The sequence below is a fragment of the Mixophyes fleayi genome, chromosome 9 (assembly GCF_038048845.1).
Source record: "Mixophyes fleayi isolate aMixFle1 chromosome 9, aMixFle1.hap1, whole genome shotgun sequence".
NCBI lineage: Eukaryota > Metazoa > Chordata > Amphibia > Anura > Limnodynastidae > Mixophyes > Mixophyes fleayi.
Window position 1 is genome coordinate 38,439,314 of NC_134410.1, and position 21,751 is coordinate 38,461,064.

At 41.3% G+C, this 21,751-nt stretch overlaps 1 protein-coding gene across 5 annotated transcripts in view; it reads right to left on the reverse strand.

The window, feature by feature from the left end:
* The window catches only part of ATP11C (ATPase phospholipid transporting 11C (ATP11C blood group)), a 123,778-nt gene that overhangs the window by 49,153 nt on the left and 52,874 nt on the right, over positions 1-21,751 (reverse strand). For all 5 annotated transcript variants that reach the window (XM_075187316.1, XM_075187315.1, XM_075187319.1 and 2 more), the window contains exons 4-11: positions 18,400-18,480; positions 17,672-17,779; positions 15,296-15,424; positions 10,956-11,059; positions 3,847-3,894; positions 3,677-3,741; positions 2,901-2,982; positions 364-514 (exon numbers count right to left, since the gene is read on the reverse strand). In XM_075187316.1, coding sequence (XP_075043417.1) covers positions 364-514; positions 2,901-2,982; positions 3,677-3,741; positions 3,847-3,894; positions 10,956-11,059; positions 15,296-15,424; positions 17,672-17,779; positions 18,400-18,480 — 768 coding nt within the window. The remainder of the gene's footprint in view (positions 1-363; positions 515-2,900; positions 2,983-3,676; positions 3,742-3,846; positions 3,895-10,955; positions 11,060-15,295; positions 15,425-17,671; positions 17,780-18,399; positions 18,481-21,751) is intronic.

Genomic DNA, 21,751 nt, shown 5'->3' on the forward strand with positions numbered 1-21,751 from the left:
CTCGCATCTGCAGTGTCACACAACACACTACCATTGCATCTGCAGTGTGTCACACAACACACTACCCTCGCATCTGCAGTGTCACACAACACACTACCCTCGCATCTGCAGTGTCACACAACACACTACCATTGCATCTGCAGTGTGTCACACAACACACTACCCTCGCATCTGCAGTGTCACACAACACACTACCATTGCATCTGCAGTGTGTCACACAACACTCTACCATCGCATCTGCAGTGTCACACAACACACTACCCTCGCATCTGCAGTGTCACACAACACACTACCCTCGCATCTGCAGTGTCACACAACACACTACCATCGCATCTGTAGTGTGTCAAGGAAGCAAAACCTTACCTTGAATGACTCTCTCTCTTTGCGAGTTTTCTCATTGTACCACGGCTCATCATTGCCAGGATTACTTTGCCATATATACTTCAAAGTAGTACAGATGGATGCTTTGGAGATCAGGATGGATAGATACACTATTAAAAAAGCATTTATGGATCTGAAAGCATAAGGAAAGATATGTAGAAGTGAAGAATGTGTCCACCATCTCCATCCACCCTCCAAGATATGAGCATTGTAGCAACATAATACTTTGTAACAGATTTATATGTTAATTATGTAATAACTATTCTCAGCTACAGCACGAACAGTCATGGCCAAACGTTTTGAGAATGACACATTGGTTTTCATAAAGTTTGCTGCTTCAGTGTTTTTAGACCTTTTTGTCAGATGGTACTATGGTAGTACAATTACAAGCATTTCATAAGTGCAAAAGCTTTTATTGACAACTACATTAAGTTTATGTAAAGAGTTAATATTTGCAGTGTTGACCCTTGTTTTTGAAGACCTCTGCAATTCGCCCTGGCATGCTGTCAATCAACTTCTGGGCCACATACTGACTGATGGCCGCCCATTCTTGCCTAATCAATGCTTGGAGTTTGTCAGAATTTGTTGGTTTTTGTTTGCCCACCAGCCTCTTGAGGATTAATGACAAGTTCTCAATGGGATTAAGGTCTGGGAAGTTTCCTGGTCATGGATCTAAAATTTCGATATTTTAATCCCGAGCCATTTAGTTATCACTTTTGCCTTATGGCAAGGTGCTCCATCATGCTGGAAAAGGCATTATTCATCACCAAACTGTTCTTGGATGGTTGGGAGAAGTTGCTCTTGGAGTATGTTTTGGAACCATTCTTTATTCATAGCTGTGTTCTTAGCTAAAATTGTGAGTGAGCCCACTTCCCTGGCTGAGAAGCAACCCCACACATGAATGGTCTCAGGATGCTTTACTGTTGGCATGACACAGGGCTGATGATAGCGCTCACCTTTCTTTTTCCAGACAAGAGTTTTTCCAGATGCTCCAAAAAATCTGAAAGGGGATTCATCAGAGAAAATGACTTTACCCCAGTCCTCAGCAGCCCAATCCCTGTACTTTTTTCAGACTACTAGTCTGTCCCTGATGTTTTTCCTGGAGAGAAGTGGCTGCTTTGCTGGCCTTCTTTACACCAGGCCATCCTTAAAGTCTTCGCCTCACTGTCTGTGCAGATGCACTCACTGGTGGTGCCCTGATCTCGCAGCTGAATCAACTTTAGGAGACGTCCTAATGCTTGCTGGACATTCTTGGGCGCCATGAAGCCTTCTTCACAACTATTGAATCTCTCTCCTTGAAGTTCTTGATGATCCAATAAATGACTGATTTAGGTGCAATCTTACTAGCGGCAAAATCCTTGCCTGTGAAGCCCTTTTTGTGTAAAGCAATGATAACTGAATTTTACTTGCAGATAACCTTGGTTAACAGAGGAAGAACAATGATTTCAAGCACCACCCTCCTTTTAAAGCTTCCAGTCTGTTATTCTAACAAAGAAGCACAGGCAACAGACAAGTCCAGAAAAGAAACAGATAATTCCAGAATCCGGAGAGAATGACCAACACCACACCACACCAGTGTTTCAAGTTCAGAGAGAAAGGACAGTTGGAAGAAGCAACTTATCACTGTAAAAGCAACCCCCTTTAATGACCTCTTGTTTGACCAGGATGTTGTGTCAACAGTGGCACCAATAGACTGGTGGAAAATGCACATCGGTTTTGAAACTGCAGCTGGTAATGAAAATATCATGGTAGCAGTAGAGCAATTGCTAACAGCAGCAGCATCAGCTTCAGTAGAAAGGATATTTTTCACATTTGGTTTGGTGCAGTCAAAATTGAGAAACCTCTAGGGTACTGACAAAGCGGCAAGACTTGTGTTTCTTTTTAAGGATTTCAATAAACCTAATGTGTAGGCTCATTCAGATTTATAAACCAGGCAAGGCAATTGGCAACTATTGTAACTTTTAACATCATTGCTGTTTCTTTCCTTTTGCAGTTTGTGTTGTGATTTTTGTGTCGTTTACTGTGCCATGCCATAATAGGTGACACTGTCAAGTCATTTAAATTGAATATATTAAAGATACAAAGTGCTTTTAAAATACTGTATTATTGTTTTTACTTGGTTTATTTGTTTACTTGATAATTTTAAAAACTTTTAAAAAAAACTAAAAACTGGATAAAAAAATAAAAAAAAATAAAAAAATAAAATAATCGTTTTTTTTTTAGTTTTTAAAACTGCCTCTGATTCATAGGCGGTATAGTATAAATAACAATCATATTTTGTACCTTTATTAACGGTCCTTGAACTAACAAATACAGAGGAAAATCCTTCAGATATTTAAAAACCTCCCTGATGATTTTACTGAAACATTTATAAAAGCAATAACCTTGTCTTTGTGATTATTTAGAGGAAGTGCACACAACAACATATCTGTATAAATATATAACTGGAACACCACCAATGGACATGGGAACAAATATTATTAACTTTAGCAAAGCAGTGTTTATATAAACACACTTACTTCTCCACGGCAGAACGTTTCTGAGATTTGCCTTGGTAGTTCAAAGCCATTTTGGTCTCCATGCCAGTATATACAGCGACACCTGCAGAACATAAAAGGCCGTCTGCATTACAAGAGCCAAAACAGGTTTTTTTTTCATCTTTTCTTTTACCACAACTCATATGCTTTATAGAGAATACCATTATAGCTACCTACATAAGATTCCACCAATAGATATCATAGGCAAACTGAGGGAGGGTTTACTAGTGCCTGGAAACCCCCCCTCGGATGATGTATGATTGAGGTGGCTGGACCCTGTCCTGGGACCAGCCACTTTGCAGCTTGTGTGCAGATCGTTTGTCTGCACTGTTCACAGCCATCTCTACCCAACAAGTAATGAAAGCAGCAAGAACAGGTAGGAGAGAGCAGGACAGTCTGTTAACTGTTCTGACACACTCAGTCAGGACTTTGTCCTGATTGTAGGGACAGTTGGGAGGTATGTCCTGCTTCATACGGCTCTGCTCGAAAAGGGAGAGCTGCGTGCACCTAACAGTAGTGCACATAGCATTGCCCGTGTATATGATGGGGATAGGAAGAGTTAGAGAGCAGCCAAGCACGGTCTAAAATTATAGCCACGCCCTGAAGTACGCTGGCCACGCCCACTGGTGGTGTGGCATGGAAACCCCTCTCTACAAATCCTGTGTTTGCCCCTGGATATGTAGTTAAAAAATAACTGGCTCAACTCAACAAAAATTAGAAAGTCTCCTTAAGTTATGTAAATTTGTATCTATATTTACCATAAATCTTCCTTGTATTTTTTAAAGTCGCTCCTTTCAGCAGCAGGTTTTCAGGGCCCAAAGATCTAAATAGGGATAAAGATGGTAAGTAAAAGGTAAATAGTTTAGGATGTTAACCTGGATTTAAAATTAGGACAGCTATAGTACTAGAAAGACTGACAATATTATACCTTGCTTTTATCTCCTGGTTAGTATACACGTTCATCCGTCCGACAAACCTGTAAAAAATTCAAAGCATAGATCAGACTTCACAGTGCAGCTTGCAGTAATCAAAGAAGTGATGAACTAAAGAGTGTCTCTTATGGACTTTTGAAAAGAGACCAGCAAAGCTGGTCACATATTAAGTCACTTAGTCAGAATGACCAAATAGGCTCCAAATTGTTGCATGCATGGTCTCAAAAACCATCGTTAACGCTGTCCAAAATTTGATGAGGCTAGTCGGAAGTCTCACCAGGCGATGACCACGGCCTGCTAGTATAAGCAATTGTCAGCTGACCATGCTATCTACGTCCAAAGTGATCCACCGCTTCGTCTTACAGCCCGTCCCAAAGTGGGGTGAAGGTGGGAGCTTTCAGCACTAACATCTAATTACCTCCCTGGTCTCTGTTGATCTTCCCAAACTGCATTAAACTGAATGTTTTACCATGAAAACAATCTATACCATATATGCACACAGAACTGGAGATTGTGCACTTCAGTAAAATTATATATATTAATTTAGTACTAGGCAACAAAACATACGTAAAAATAAAAAAAATATAGGAGACTATGCCTTTTTTAGTCAGAAAAAGCCAGCAGGATAGAGAGGGAACCCCAAGATCAATACATTAAACTGGGCATGGGTGCAGAGTTGCAACTGAATAAACCGTGTTGAACAGCAAGTGGTGCAAATGCAAACTTCCATCTGTATGTAGCGCAGACACTGCATGCTTTTCTTGCTGCCCACACATAAAATATAGTCCCCCGTCCCCCACCGCAAAATATTTTTTCCCAGGTGCTAGTTTTGCACCTAGCTCTAAATAAGCCTGAATGTATATTCAATGACAAAGACTATTATTTCCGCAAAACCAGCAGCAAACGCAAGCATTTAACTACATTGTTTATTATTATTACCATTTATTTATATAGCGCCACTAATTCCACAGCGCTGTACAGAGAACTCACTCACATCGGTCCCTGCCCCATTGGGGCTTACAGTCTAAATTACCTAACATACACACACAGGCGGACAGACAGAGACGGACAGACTAGGGTCAATTTGTTAGCAGCCAATTAACCTACCAGTATGTTTTTGGACTGTGGGAGGAAACCAAAGCACCTGGAGGAACCCCACGCAAACACAGGGAGAACATACAAACTCCTCACAGATAAGGCCATGGTCGGGAACTGAACTCATGACCCCAGTGCTGTAAGGCAGAAGTGCTAACCGCTTAGCCACCGTGCTGCACATTGTTTACACTTCTTATTGGATTCCCCCAAGACAGCCGCCTTACTCACAGAAATAAATTGGGTCAGTTGTATTCGCCTTGCTTTCTATTTGCTAGTTTTTCTCTATTTACACCTACAGGGTCCTAGCATTAGATTGCCAAGGAGTCATGCAGCTAACAGCTACACCATTGCCTGGAAATGGCTTATATAAGTAATGTAAACAGTGTTAAAATATTCAACAGTAAGGTCTTGTACACACGGCTGTTGAAATACAATCATTTAAAAGTGAAGGCGAAGCTTTCTACTTTGTCTTTTACAGGGCGATTAAAGCGTGTTCTTAAAGCTTTACTCGAGGCAATATTGAAATTGATATGAAGGAAGGCAGACAATTAGCCAGAAAGTGAGCAAAGGGGTCTATTCGTTTAATTTACTGGCTAAAGCTTGTGTCTAAGACTACAAGAATGCAACTGCCTGTGTGTACAAGCCCCGATTCTTTCACATACTCTATTAATCATGTTCAATGATAATCTCAGGGGACAAGGGAGCATAGTCTGAAGACGGGGCATAGCCTGAAGACGGGGCATAGCCTGAAGAAGGGGCATAGCCTGAAGACGGGGCTTTGACATAATAACTATAACACAAACACAATACAAGCGAATATGTTTATGTGCATCGTGCAGTGATAATAAGAATGAGGCTTTATTAGCAAGCTGCATTAAATCTGTGTTTTCTGACCTTGGGGAAAACAATACATCACATTACTGTACACACTTCTCCAGAATGGAAAAAAAAACCAACAACAACAAAGAGCATGCAAGCCTTGAAAAACCACACTTGACACCATCAGAAATCAGAAAATGGTATAATTAAAAACCTCTGCAACACTTTAATTGAATGCTCTAGTTATTTTAATTAAGACAGGGTTCTTAATTGAATGCTTTAAGCTACAGTCTAGCAATTCCTTAAGAACAGAGCCCCGATGAGTAACGATTAACTATGTAAGGGGACACTAGTTCAGAAACAGCAATAAACGAAAATAGTTTTAATGTTGGAAATAATAATAATAATATATATATATTAATCATGTTCAATGATAATCTCAGGGGACAAGGGAGCATAGTCTGAAGACGAGGCATAGCCTAGAGACGGAGCATAGCCTGAACAGTGCTGCGGAATTAGTGGTGCTATATATAGCTATATATATATATATATATATATATATATATATATAGCTATATATATATATATATATATATATATATATATATATATATACATATATATACACACACACACATCTATTTATATAGCGCCACTAATTCCGCAGCACTGCACAGAGAACTCATTCACATCAGTCCCTGCCCCATTGGAGCTTACAGTCTTAATTCCCAAATATAGACACACACACACACACACACACAGACAGACAGACAGACAGACAGACAGACAGACAGACAGACAGACAGACAGACAGACAGAGACTAGGGTCAATTTTGATAGCAGCCAATTAACCTACCAGTATGTTTTTGGTGTGTGGGAGGAAACCGGAGCACCTGGAGGAAACCCACACAAACACGGGGAGAACATACAAACTCCACACAGATAAGGCCATTGTCAGGAATCAAACTCATGACCCCAGTGCTGTGAGGCAGAAGTGCTAACCACTAGGCCACTGTGCTGCCCAATATATATATATATATACATACACACACACACACACACACACACACATATATATATTTTATACACACACATACACACAGCTGTTCAGAATCTTCCCCAGGCTTTTATACCTGCGTATGCCTGGGGGCCCAAATTAAACCAGCACCTGCAGTGGTCAGGTGGTTACTAGCTTTTGACCAGTGGGGGTGCAAGTGAAGGGGGTAGGTGTTGTTAACAAACACCTGCCTGGAGTTCACCTGTAATAGTGAATACCAGACTTATGAACTCACTACTACAGTGATAGGCAACCTGATACACATGGGCTGCACATTACACTAAAATCTCAGTAATTAGTTTAAACAATATATTTAAACAAAGAATAAGACACCTATCTGTAATAACATGTGTGTTACAAGCTATAATAAACAAAAACTGACAATAAAGCAGGAAGGAGCTGGGGGCCACATGCGACCCAAGGACCTGCCCATCACTGCACTACTATCGACTAGGTTAGTGGTTCCCAAACTTTCTCAGTTCGAGGCACCCTTAGGGCCACCATAATCTTTCCAAGGCACCCCTAAGCCAAAATAATTACCGGGTAGTCCCGTTTTTTAGGTAGTTGGGTCAAAATGATGCAAGATGTATTTAGGCCTCTTCACCATCACATTGTGCCCCTTCATCATATCACTGCGCCCCTTCACCATATTACTTTGCCCCCCTCTTCGCCATCTCACACTCTGTCCCCCTCAATCAGCGTCTCTCTGTCCCCCTCAATCAGCGTCTCTCTGTCCCCCTCAATCAGCGTCTCTCTCTGTCCCCCTCAATCAGCGTCTCTCTCTGTCCCCCTCAATCAGCGTCTCTCTCTGTCCCCCTCAATCAGCGTCTCTCTCGGTCCCCCTCAATCAGCGTCTCTCTCTGTCCCCCTCCTTCAGCGTCTCTCTCTGTCCCCCTCCTTCAGCGTCTCTCTCTGTGCCCCCTTCAGCGTGTCTCTCTGTCCCCCTTCTTCAGTGTCTCTGACCCCCCTTCAGCATCTCTCTGTCCCCCCCCCTTCAGCGTGTCTCTCTGTCCCCCCCCTTCAGCGTGTCTCTCCGTCCCCCTCCTTCAGCGTGTCTCTCCGTCCCCCTCCTTCAGCGTGTCTCTCCGTGTCCCCTTCAGCCTTCCTTTCCGTGTCCCCCTTCTTCAGCATCTCTGTCCCCCCTTCAGCCTGTCTCTCTGTCCCCCTCCTGCAGCGTCTCTCTCTGTGCCCCCTTCAGCCTGTCTCTCTGTGTCCCCCTTCAGTCTGTCTCTGTGTCCCCCTTCGGCCTGTCTCTCTGTGTCCCCCTTCGGCCTGTCTCTCTGTGTCCCCCTTCGGCCTGTCTCTCTGTGTCCCCCTTCGGCCTGTCTCTCTGTGTCCCCCTTCGGCCTGTCTCTCTGTGTCCCCCTTCGGCCTGTCTCTCTGTGTCCCCCTTCGGCCTGTCTCTCTGTGTCCCCCTTCAGCCTGTCTCTCTGTGTCCCCCTTCGGCCTGTCTCTCTGTGTCCCCCTTCGGCCTGTCTCTCTGTGTCCCCCTTCGGCCTGTCTCTCTGTGTCCCCCTTCGGCCTGTCTCTCTGTGTCCCCCTTCGGCCTGTCTCTCTGTGTCCCCCTTCGGCCTGTCTCTCTGTGTCCCCCTTCGGCCTGTCTCTCTGTGTCCCCCTTCGGCCTGTCTCTCTGTGTCCCCCTTCGGCCTGTCTCTCTGTGTCCCCCTTCGGCCTGTCTCTCTGTGTCCCCCTTCGGCCTGTCTCTCTGTGTCCCCCTTCGGCCTGTCTCTCTGTGTCCCCCTTCAGCCTGTCTCTCTGTGTCCCCCTTCAGCCTGTCTCTCTGTGTCCCCCTTCAGCCTGTCTCTCTGTGTCCCCCTTCAGCCTGTCTCTCTGTGTCCCCCTTCAGCCTGTCTCTCTGTGTCCCCCTTCAGCCTGTCTCTCTGTGTCCCCCTTCAGCCTGTCTCTATGCGCCCCCCTTCACTTCCTTTACTTACCTTCTTTCCTGATGTCCTCTCTGCTGCTGCTCCTCACTGAGGCTGACGGACGTGATGACGTCACGCCCCGGCAGTCAGTGAGGAAGAGGATCCGGTGCTGGATGATGGGTAAGTTTTGGGTTTTTTTCTCTTTTTTTTGCTATGGCGATCGCGGCATGTCATAGCGCCGTGGCACCCCAGGGAGCCGCGGCGCACACTTTGGGAACCGCCGTACTAGGTGCTCACCAAAACCGAAATTTGGTGTGGGATTTTTCCTAAACAAGTGCATTTTGCAAAACACATAGAAATTGTCACACTGCACAAACGCACCACGGCATGTATCTAACACTTGCAGCCCCTTGCGCTTCCAGAGGTAAGGAACAGCAAGGGCCTGGAAATGTCATTCACCCACACCCTCCTGGGTTGTGCATGTATTGACTAAGGCTGGGTACACACTACAGTGTTTTCAGCCAACTATTGGGCAATCGAGCGATAAACGGCTGTTCGGGCCAATATCGCATTAGTGTGTACACTAAACGATGAACGATAGTCTCTCCAAATTACCGATCGTCATTTCATTTGATTGTTCAGCAGAAGTATAAATCTCATTCGAAAGTCGTTCCAATCCTGCAGTGTGTACAAAATCACGACCAATTACACTACCAACTGCCGATAGATCCTCAAACAGCGACTCCTTTCTGGGCGTGTATATATAAGTTTATTTAGCATATTGCTGCCGGGATATATCGCTTCAGTGTGTACGAAGTCAAAATCTTTTAGGACGAGGTTATGATAGACAAAAAACACAGCCCGGACACTAATTTGTGCTAAAATCGTTTAATACGTGTATAATGTATAGGCATGAGTCGGCCGACTGATCGGAACTTCAGCTGTAGGTAGAATCCTTGTAGATAACATATTGGTCAGAAATTGTGCAGTGTACACCCAGCCTAACAGTTACATCTGAAATCTGTGTTCTTTTAAAGAATGTTTTTTTTTAGGCCTTGACAATGAAGGACCACGTTCTATACCAACTTGCACGACGGTCATCTCATATATTTACAACAGAGATGTGCTTAAGTGTAATGCAACTCAAACTATGGGCAGACATTTATTTGCGTTTGCGGCAGCAAAACTATAAATCCCTCCCTATGTGTGCAGTACAAATGATCACTCACCATTGCTAATAAGTAATAAGAGGATATCACAGAGAACCTTCCTGCTTTTTTAGATTTAATCATTTGGTGTTTACCAAAATGCATGGAAAAGTATCCAAGGACGTCAACAGAGGCTTCAGGCCCCACAACATGTGAGTGTGCCGGAAGCTACAGAAACACTATTTATACTTTACAACTGAATATTACTTTCATAACGTTGGAACTGTACTTATACACTAAACTGGATCGCGAGTCACATAAAAAACGATTCAGAGGGACATAATAAGTTATACGCACATTAAAAGGATTATATCCGGACTATCATCAATTTACTTTATTGCTATTTTCTACTCTTAGGAAGATTTTCTGTGCACACATACATTGTTTTTATTACTATATTTGATAGGTAATGTTTATATCTGTTGCCCTAGTACCGATTAAGACACTGTATAGTATCACTTATCTATGTGGTCTGATTTTGTTACCTTCCATCTAGCTAAAATCTTTAGTCACATACTGTTCGCCTAGGGGAGTTGAACCTATTACGATTAACTTTAATGTAAGGACCTGAGGTTTCCCTTTCTCTATGTCACCTATCTCCCATCAAACGGCAGCACAATACACACAACTCTCCCCACTAAGGGCAGCGCGATCAGTCCTTGCCCTTTACACGCACAATGTTGCTGCAGATGAGCAAATAGGTTTAAGTTCTGTTTTTAACTGTATGACTGCAGAAAAATGAATGTTAAATAACACTCTTTGGGGCATATTCAATTAGCTTCTCCATCCGCGGCTGTGTGTGTAAAGCGACAGTACAGTACCGCAACATCACGGATTTCCCTTCGCAACCCTATGGGATGCGCACGGAAATCTGCGATGTTGCAGTAACGGAAGTCGTGCAGCCGCGAGTAATCGCGGACGGCAAAGTTAATTGAATATGCCCCTTATTATCAATTGCTAGATATGACAGGGTAAAAACCCAAACACCACATTAATGAACATATAATTAAAATACCTAACCTACAATAAGCAACATTCCTCATAATACCATGTCTGTAACTTACTTGTAAAGGTCAGATTGGGGTTGCTCACATTCAATAGTAGCTGTGAGTCCATCAATCGCTTCATCAGTGCACAATGCAGAGGTTTCACGTACAGCAACATAGGTCTACAAATGAAACAAAACTGCAAGTAATCGTATGCTTTCAGCATGCATATATCAGACAAAAATATATTATAAATGGATGCAAAATAATTCTGACTAATGGAAGGAAACCCTTAGACTTTAGGGGACTATTTTTAGAATACACCTCATCTGTTACCAGTAGCTTCATTATTGATGGAAACACTGCTAAAAACTAACACTGAGCTTCCCTGCTATTTATAGAGCAGTCTGGAGATCCAAATTATTATGGTTGCCAAGATTTTGTTTATAGCATATCATTATTCCGGTTACTGCCAGCAAGAAGTGCAATGCTCTGCGGAAAAATGAGTGACGAGCAGACCTTATGAACTGGACACAGCTAAGCTGCTTGGTAACTTGCTGACCTTTTAATGTAACATGTAAGAAAGGTGTTAAAGTTTAGAAATGGACCCTTGTACAAAAACTTGAAAGGGGTTATATGCACATGGGGGGGGGGTGTGTGTGTGTGTGTGTGTGTGTGTGTGTGTGTGTGTGTGTATGTAGATATATATATATATATATATATATATATATATATATATATATATGCAGATAGATATATATATATATATATATATATATATATATATATATATATATATATATCTATGCAGATAGATAGATATATATATATATATATATATATATATATATATATATATATATATATATATATATATACACATACAAGTTAACCCGTGCATGATACTCATGCATTCTAGTCAAATCAAGCTACTTAAGGTGTTAAAAAGGTTCTTGTCATGCATTTGGGCCTAGCCCAGGCCTCCTCAGGGGAAGAGCGTTACTTCCCGACGCAAGCACCCTTTTTTAACGTGGTTTTGTCCACATGTCACCACCTCATCCTTCATCTTAATCGCCACATCCTTCATCTTCATCGCCACATCCTTCATCTTCATCGCCACTTCCTTCATCAAGCTACTTAAGGTGTTAAAAACTCCCCACTGTCACCCCCGGCAACCACCAACCACTCCCAACTGTCACTTCTCCTTCAAGAAATATATAGGTCAGTGTATAACTCTGCCCAGCAGGTGGCGCTGCAGCTTGGTTTTTTTTTTCCTCACACGCCACTAGGCATTTATATAGTACACATATATATATATATATATATATATATATATATATATATATATACATACATACATACATACATACACACACACACTATATAAATGCCTAGTATATATATATATATATATATATATATATATATATATATATATATATATATATATATATATATAGTATTACGGTACAATATTCAGAGTGTTTGAAACAACCCAACATGAACAAGCAGTGGATATAGTAATCATTACAGGGGCATATGCAAACCAATGTAGTCACCTTTGAACCCACCAAGGATTCCTCCTGCAAGTCCTAAACCAAACTTGAGACCCAAAGAAGCAAAAATACATTCCCCTCTGATGCATGAAAACCTCAAGACTCACATATAATTTTGTGAATGTTACAAGGTGTCCTTTTTGTAACGCATTTTTCATTTACGAAGCCATCCACTGACTTGCATCAATAGCATAACATGCTTCCTTTCACTTACAGAGGCCAGATTAATTTACCTTGAACACCAAATGCACTTACTGTAGCGAATGTACACACAACACAGCCAATAAACCTATCTGCAAATTGAGTTTATAGTACACAGGGTGTTCGAGGATACCTAGCCCTCTGGTAATACAAATAACATATACACCAATTGGTGATGGCACAGGCTTTTTTGGCAAACTCCCTCCCACCACTATAAGAGCACTTTTGTGAGTGCAGACTCTCCCATTGGGCCCTCACTATGAAAATATTAAGGTCCTGGCATACATATAACTAGGACCTCCAACAAAAATCTTCTTCTACAGGGAGGTGGATTGCCAATCCCATTTATGCAAGGTATCATAAAAATAAATAAAAAATTTACCTGTCCCCTGTCCATACAACTATTAAGCAGGTCCCCAACTGCTGAGAGTGCAGCACAAGCGATCCTCTATTACATCTTGCCTGGCTCAATTCTTTTGTCCACCCCTTTGTACTGTAAACGGCTTGCTACACTGTCAGCAATGGTAATTTAGTAGTCAGATAAGACTTTGCTTGCTAATAGACTGATGCTTTGTGATAATACATGGGTGACCATAGTACATGGCTTGGATTTATGTATGTGACAATTCCATGCATTTCCTTTCTATTTATCTGATGTAAATATTATAAGATACACAAATAAAAATATCCTACAGGACAGTAAGTAGGTCATATGAAGGCGCTAGCAGGTCTGAGCTCATCACATAGTACAGTTCCATTGTTTACATTATTTTTTCCAGGACACCTCAATCTTCTCTGCAGACATCCTGAATAAGATGGGATAATCCTCTCTCTTGTGATATTATTGGGGGAGCGATGGAAGTCATTGGGGAGTGTGTTCAGGTCCATAGAGGCCCAAAAATATGAACACATAGGCAACAGGTGGCAGAAAACTCCCTAAGATTGCACATAGTCTGTACAGAGGAATAACATAAAGCATACATTAACATATACATTGCCCTGTGTTAGGCACAAAACATGTCTAAAACTGTATTTTATTTTTCCTTTATATTTGTCAAATGTAAAATTAAGGGATGAAGGTTTTAAAAAGTTCTTGTTTGAATGGGAGAGGGATATTGGCTCGCACTCAGAGGACTATAGAGAAATAACTAAGGAAAAATGTATTTTAGATGGTACTACACTACGGCAAACTAGCCTTAATGTACAGCTCTACAACCCTTACTTGTTGGAGGGAATGTGGTCAGATTGGAAACTTTTTTCCATATCTGGTGGACGTCCCCGAGAATCTCCACCATCTGGGATAAGGTCCAAGACCATATAGCGTCCCTCCTCCCACGTTAGGTTCCTCGTCCTTCATTCCATGCTGCCATCTTTCAGCTTACAAACTCTTCGCTAAAATAATGTCCCATATCCTTGACACAGCAAAATGCCTCAGAGACAAATTTTGGAAGCCTTGAGGCCCCCTGAGTGCTTCATCCTTTATTTCTTTTGCTAGGTTCATCGCACACATGGAGAAAACCACCTACAATCTCCAGGACAAAGTCTATACCTTTAATCAGGTTTGGGTCCATTATTATATCTAAGTCAATTAACACAGCTATCTGCTCCACCTTAACTCACCCATCCTCCCCTTAGAATCGGCCCCGATACACAAATATCTTTACTTCGAAAAACTAATTAATCTGGTGTCCACCCCTAACTCTTGGCTCTTATTTCTAAATATTTTAAAGTTTATATAATTTGGTGGTCTCACAAGCTACTAGACCTATTATGACCTTTTTACTGCATTTGACACCTAAACAAAACATTGTGAGTACTTGAAGTCATTAGACTGTCCTGGTTTTTTGTTTAAAACAATCAGAGCCCTATTCTTAGGTAACGGGAGTTCTAGAGGATTACAAATGTTCACATTGAGCAGCCAAGATCCGGGGTCAGAAATGGCGGTGCTTCACCAGGACATTTCCGCAGGACATCTTATGCTCCTTTCATGTGTATTTTAAAGACAAAAATGTATACACTCAAAGAAACACATTTAGAGCCAATATTTCAAGTTGAAATCAGGATTTCTCCATCTATCTTGAATATTGAAACATTGTATCCATTTAAAATAGAAAACTACAGCACATTTTGGTCTGTAATTCATCCTAATATCGCATTCTACCTCTCCTATTATAGTTTTTTTTTGGCAATTTCCTCTTATTTCATTTGATGTAGACTCTCATTTATGGAAAGAGGCCAAATTTGAAGATAACTGAAAGGGATAAACGGGCAATCTATACGGACATCACTTGTATACTCTTTACAACAAAAAACAAAAGTTGCCATGATAACGTCTTTTAAAGTGAACAGTACTGTGCATGGTATATAATACACTAAATTCAATGAGGATGGAAATGGACCGATAAACTTTTAATATGTAATGACAAACAAGCACCAATATTGCTGGCGACATCTGCAAATTGGCTCAATATCGCTGCCAATGTGACTCCAGTTCAGGTTAAATGTATCTGTTATGAAATTATTCTAGTACTATTTATATAAAACTCACCTGCAGTTTTATTCCACACAGACTCAGGCAAACTCCAGCTTACTTAGCATAATGATCGGGTTTGTAAATATTACTATACATATATAGGACATAGTTACTTTACATGAAGATACCTTGAAGTTGGACTCTCCATCCAGACTCGCTGTAGTAATGGTGCAGGTGCCATCACTACAGCTGGAGGACAGCAGGATAAGGTCACATGGGAAGGTCTCATTGTCTCTCACTTCTACTATATCCCCAACCTTAAAAATAAATAAATAAATGAAAATTAAAAAACTTTACATAGGACATAAAATAATGGTTCATATAGAAAATCAAGGGCTATATAGTCTACTTTTGAACAACACTTTTTTTTTTTCCCCACAAAGTGTTCAGATTTATATAGTGCTTAGTGGGGGTCATCCTAGACCTGGGACACACAATGCTGGGTGCCTGCTGCTGGTGGTCACCTGGGGAGAAACAGAGAGCCTTGAAAGCAATAGACTTCACCTAGTGACTCCAGGAGGGAAGCATGTAATGGACGATCCCCAAATCTACCTTTCCTTCTGCAACCTCTCAGTCTCTTCCCTATCCCGTGTGTCCAACTGCCTCTCCATCATCTCCACTTGGATGATCCGACCCTAACTCAAACTTAATATGCCTTAAATTAAGCTCATTATCTTTGCCCCGGCTATTGTCGTTACCCATCTCTACAACACCCTCACAGACAACATCATCCCTCTCTCCCGTATTACCAAGGTCTGCTGCCCTGGTGTCATCCTTGACTCCACCCTCCGCTTCACTCCTCCAATCCAGTCCGCCTTGCAGCCTTGTCTATTCCTCCTCCGCAACATTGTGAAAATATTCCCCTTCCTCACTCAGGCACTGTGTTAACACCCTGGTTTTCCCGCCTTGACTACTGTAAGCTCCTTCCTCTCCCTCCGCTCCTAATCCACTGCCCCACGCTATAAATATCTATACTAGCTCCCAATTTCCTCCAGAATTCAGTTCAAGCTGCTCACCCTCACCTACAAAGTCCTCACTAACGCTTCCCCTACATAAATCTTCGACCTTGTCACACCCCAGCTAGACTACTACGCATCGCCTCTGGCCCACTTCCCCTCTTCCCACTCCAGTCTCCAAGACTTCTCCAGTGCTGCACACCATGTTTGGAACTTCATGCTTAGCCCTGCCAGACTGTCCCCCAACCTACAATCTTTCAAACGCTCACTGAAAACCTACTTGATCATCTGAAGGCAATGCCAAGATCTAGTAAAGACCCATCATCGAAACGTTAACAAAAGATTTGAGGTCAAATGGGTGGGGAAAGATTGTGATCTAAAATGAATATGTATATAGAGGGTTACTACTTTAACCCTCTATTAAAACTCTCTGGACCATGCGCTCTCACTTATTGTGTCTGTTACCACAATCATCCACAGTTAATTTTGTCTTGTGCCCTCACACCTCTTTCTAGTTTCCTATACAGTGTAAGCTCATACATGAAAGGACTCCTATGCCTTTTATCTCATTGTATGCTTATTGAGCGAGATTTGTGTTCTAATTACCCATACAGTGCTGTGGATTTTAAGAAGGCATTATGGTGTAGGAATATTAAAACAGGGGTCGTCAAAAACGATTTAGGATTCAAGAGCCACTGAGTAAAATCTGGAAGCCAGCAGGCTCTCTAAGGAACCAGGAATGATGGGCACGACAAAGAGAAATGGATCAAACTTTTTATTATTTTTTTTGTGCACATTGGCTACCTGGCTCCTCTGATGTGTCCTGCCCTGTGTTAAAACAATACAGTGAAATGTTACTTAATGAGAAGACCAGCGTTGAGATGTATTTGAGCTGAACACAACAAGGTATGAGTGAAATGTATCGAAGCTAAGTATACAGCTACGTCCTCATGTCAACGTGACCAGGAAACACACTGTTCCATTCAAGTCTATTCTTTGTATTTTTACTTGGAAAAGTCAGCAGAGTGGCTGCAGACATTTATGTTAATACAAATAAACAATGTTTTGAACAAGAATATTGTATGCCTACATTTTACATACAGTATGCCCTTGTAAAGACTCTACATTATTTACTAGCATCCTAAGCGTTTGTGGGAGGTAAGGGGCAGGAAGAAAAAAAAAAAAGTATTTTAAGAGTAATGCATTTCAAGAGCTTATTATATACAGTGTTCTCCCCAGCACCTTTTTAGCCACCCGGCGTTTGGAGCCCAACAGAGTCCTATTATAATACTCAAACCATTGTTTCTCCTACCATAATAGACCTTATGTCAGCAGCACTACAGCCAGCAGTGTGTGTTAGACCACTGACCACCAGTCTGACCAGTCCTGACAGGTCTGGGCAATAACCTTCAACATTTTTCATTATTATTGCAAGTATTACAACTGCCCCCACCCGGCTGCTTGTTAATGTTACCCGGCTGGCAAAATTTTTTGGGGAGAACACTGATATATATTTCCCATTTGACGCATTTGTACATAAAACTGTACCTTGATTTTTTCACTTTCTTTCTTGACACATTTAGAGTTCTCAATAATGTACACTGTGCTCTTATTAACTTCATGGTCCGCTCGATGTCGCAGCCAATCTTCATAGCCCTATTGGAAGAAATACAACGGAAATGGTTTGAAAAAAATAAATATGTTTGCTGAATAAAAGAAGAATATTTTAATGTCTAAAAGGTGATTTGCATTTACACAAGAATATCGATCTTACACTGTTCAGATATAGAAATAATGCATATTCAGATATGCATAATTTTCAAGGGACATTATAATGACAAATTTGGGAGGACGCGACAGATGAATATTAACTAGACTGCAGTCGTCAGGACAGACAGAACTGTTTAAATACAATGGGCCTGATTTAAGGCACTCAAAAAAACCTAAGGTGTGTTTTTTTTAAAAGAAAAACACAATTGGGCATACCCACGTCATTTATCCAACTATAAGCGGATCTGAAGGAACGTCTTTTTTGGAATACGGGTGTAGGTACGCTCTGCCTATATTTGCGATCACTGGCATATGCTCCTTTTCTGAGCATTTACGCAAATCACAGCATGTATTGACATTTACGTTCCTTAATGAATCAGGCCCTATATGTGTATATAGTTCCATTGTGATAGACTGTCTATAAACTCTAACATAAAAGCCAACGCACTGACTCAGCTAAACAAGTTGACATTGTTTAGATAATTTGATTACAAGGAGTACATTACCTGTTTTATAGCTGTAACGGTGATCACAAAGAAAAGAGGAAGGCCACTTGTCACTGGGCTTGTTGGGGTGTCAACAATTGCCTGTGTAGGAAAGAACAGAAATGTCATTGTTTACAAGGGCCAGAAAAATGAGGACCGTCAATACATTCACTCATCTCAGAAGATACAAAAAAAATCAATTAGATATTTATTATGGCTATTAGAGGGTACAGAGGAGATATAGACATCCAAGGTGACTTCAAATATCTTTAATAACTTACAGTAATAGGTGCATTTTTTCTTATAATGTGCGAGTTTCCCTAATGAACCCTAAGGCAAAGACGTAACAACTCATGGGGGTTTATTTACTAAACTGCGGGTTTTAAAAAGTGGAGATGTTGCCTATAGCAACCAATCAGATTCTAGCTATCATTTTGTAGAAGGCATTAAATAAATGAAAGTTAGAATCTGATTGGCTGCCATAGGCAACATCTCCACTCTCTCAAAACCCCAGATTAGTAAATCTAGCCCATGGTTTACATCAGAGGCGGGCAGCAGGCGGCCCAGGGGCTGCCATAGTCCGGCCGAGCCTTTAGCTCCGCTACGCCCCACCTTATCAGATCAGTGGCAGCAGACTTCCGGGTCTCATGACTTCCTCTACACAGGGACATAGTAATTGGTAAGTTACATTCTAATAGATAGTGGTTCAGACACAAAATTGCTGCCTTCATTCTGTGTAGGTAGTGGGTCCACTCTAACGTTGCAACTAGTAAAACTTCCTTATTAAAATATTAACATTTAAGTGCAATCAACAAATTGAGTAAAAATTATGGACAAAATCTGTGTTTTATTTGACGGATCTATAAAAACAGGAAGACAATATCTGCCATTCCTAGTGATGCCGTGTTAATGGCAATGATCTGTAGAAACCTCACAGCTATGTTCCTCCTTACTGACAATCACACAAATGAAAACTTTGCTCTTTTTTGCTTACATCTCTATGCAGTGCAAGCACAGAAAAGCGAAGATCGTTACCTACAACAGGGGCGCACACAGGGGGGGTTTCTGATTCTCCAGAAACCCCTCCCCTCCGCAAACGAACGGTACTGTACAGCAGCCGCGGCGCTGTCAAAGAAGCGTCCGCGGCAGTGCTGTATTGCACTGCCGCGGACGCTTCTTTGACAGCGCCGCGGCTGCTGTACAATTCAGAATCGCCTAAAGGGCGCTGCTGCGCATGCGCAGCAGCTCTCTCTCCCTCTATTTTTTTTTAGGGGGGGGGGGCAGAACCCCCCCCCCCCCTTAAAAATCCTGCGTTTGCCCCTGTGCAACATTGTGCGGTACCATAGCCGTGAGGTTACTACGGATCCTTGAGGCTAATTAAATCTCCCCTGTTTTGTTATACTGGAAGCATAGAAATTAATTAGCAGATCATCATCAACAGTAAGTCATAATAATTCCTTTTCTACCAGTAACATGAAAGTTGCATGCAATCTATAGAAAAATACACACATACTATCCAAACAAAAGGTGCAATTACATAATCTTTTTAGGTACAGAGATCTTTTTTTCTTATCGAATGGAGGACTGAAATTTTCCATGATTTTCCAATGTCCAGATGGACACAGACATAATTATTTAGAACTAAGCAGCCGGTTGGACTTTCTATGCCAAAATTCATACGACTCTACAAAAAATATTTCAACACTAAGCAACATTCCCATCTTACTCCTGTAAAATTTGTATTTGGTGTTGAATTTTCCACAAACAATGTTATGTTATCTAGTAACTAGATGTTTTATTGTGTTATACATGTGTTAATGATGCAATGTGTAATTTACACTAAATTATACGGTCAAAAATTCCATTTCAGGACTGTTCAAATGGCGATTTTTATGGCCCCAATCTTAAAATGTGATACAATTTATTTATGGCAATTATTTTATAACTGGATGAGACCTCTAAACATGTAAAACATATATGGCAGTTCTATTCACCACTGAATGAAGTACACACTTTTTCTATGATAATACTACATACTAATTCTAGGTACACACTGGAGGTTTTTCAGCAGATTATTGGGCCAATCGTCGTTTCATTTGTTTGGTCGTACAGTTTAATAATCTCGTTCCAATCACCATCTGATCATGTAGTGTGTATGCACTCACAATTACGATCTCCACAAAGTTTACAGAGTCACTGGGGTAATTTTCCTAAACTGCGGGTTTGAAAAAGTGGAGATGTTGCCTATAGCAACCAATCAGATTCTAGATGTCATTTTGTAGAATGTACTAAACAAATGATAACTAGAATCTGATTGGGTGCTATAGGCAACATTCCCACTTTTTCACCCTGCAGTTTAGTAAATATACCCCATGATCTTTTCAGCCTATGCCGGCAATGAACATGTCTTGGTGACTAAATGTAGAGAGTGCTGTAGATGGAATAACTTGTTCGTTCGTTTTGACACCGAATATTTTCTTTCAGAGTCACAGAAGATAACGAAATTCGTTAGGACATGTAATAGCTATAACAAGGCAGTTAATCAGTGTGACAGGAATGAATGAATGAATGACTATTGTGCTATCATTCTCTAAACAACTATATAACCAGATGAAGAGCACAGATCTGCAGGTAAATCGTGTGTAGTGTGTATGTATGAATCGCCCGACCGGTTGGACCATCAGTTGTAGGTACAAATCGATGCAAATAACAAATTTGTCGGAAAATTCTGAAGTGTGTACCTGCCTAATGCTGGGTACACACTATAAAATTCTCCAACTTTTTATGCCGATCGATTTTACATGCGACCGATGGTCCGATCGCTAGGTCCATGGACTGCATACACACTAGCCTTGTCTTAGACGATAAAGGGAAGAGCAAACTTCTCTTTAGCGACTTTTTACAGCCATGTTGTCTTGAGCAATAATTTTAATTTCATACACACTGAAGCATCATTTGCGGGGCATGTAACGATATACCAAAGACATTAGCATAAAGGGGCTTTCAATATAGTTAACACCCAAAGCCGCATAAAAAGAGAAGGCAACACGGTCTCTTCATTCATGCTTTATACACGTGTAATGGTCTGCAGCCAGACAGGTGCAATACACATATATACAAAACAAAAGCATGTGATGTGCGGATACCGCACCACGTGGGACTGGTACAGACATCACAAATTTACATACACACGCCACCCAGGTAGAGGAAGTTTTGGAGGATTGTCATGGATCAGTCAGAAGTTTATACACACTACACAATGGAAAGGAGATTGGAACGAAAATATTAAACGGTACGACCAACCAAATGAGGCGACAATCGTCCATTTGGGCAGACTTTCGACCATCGTGTCACTACACACACTGACCCGATT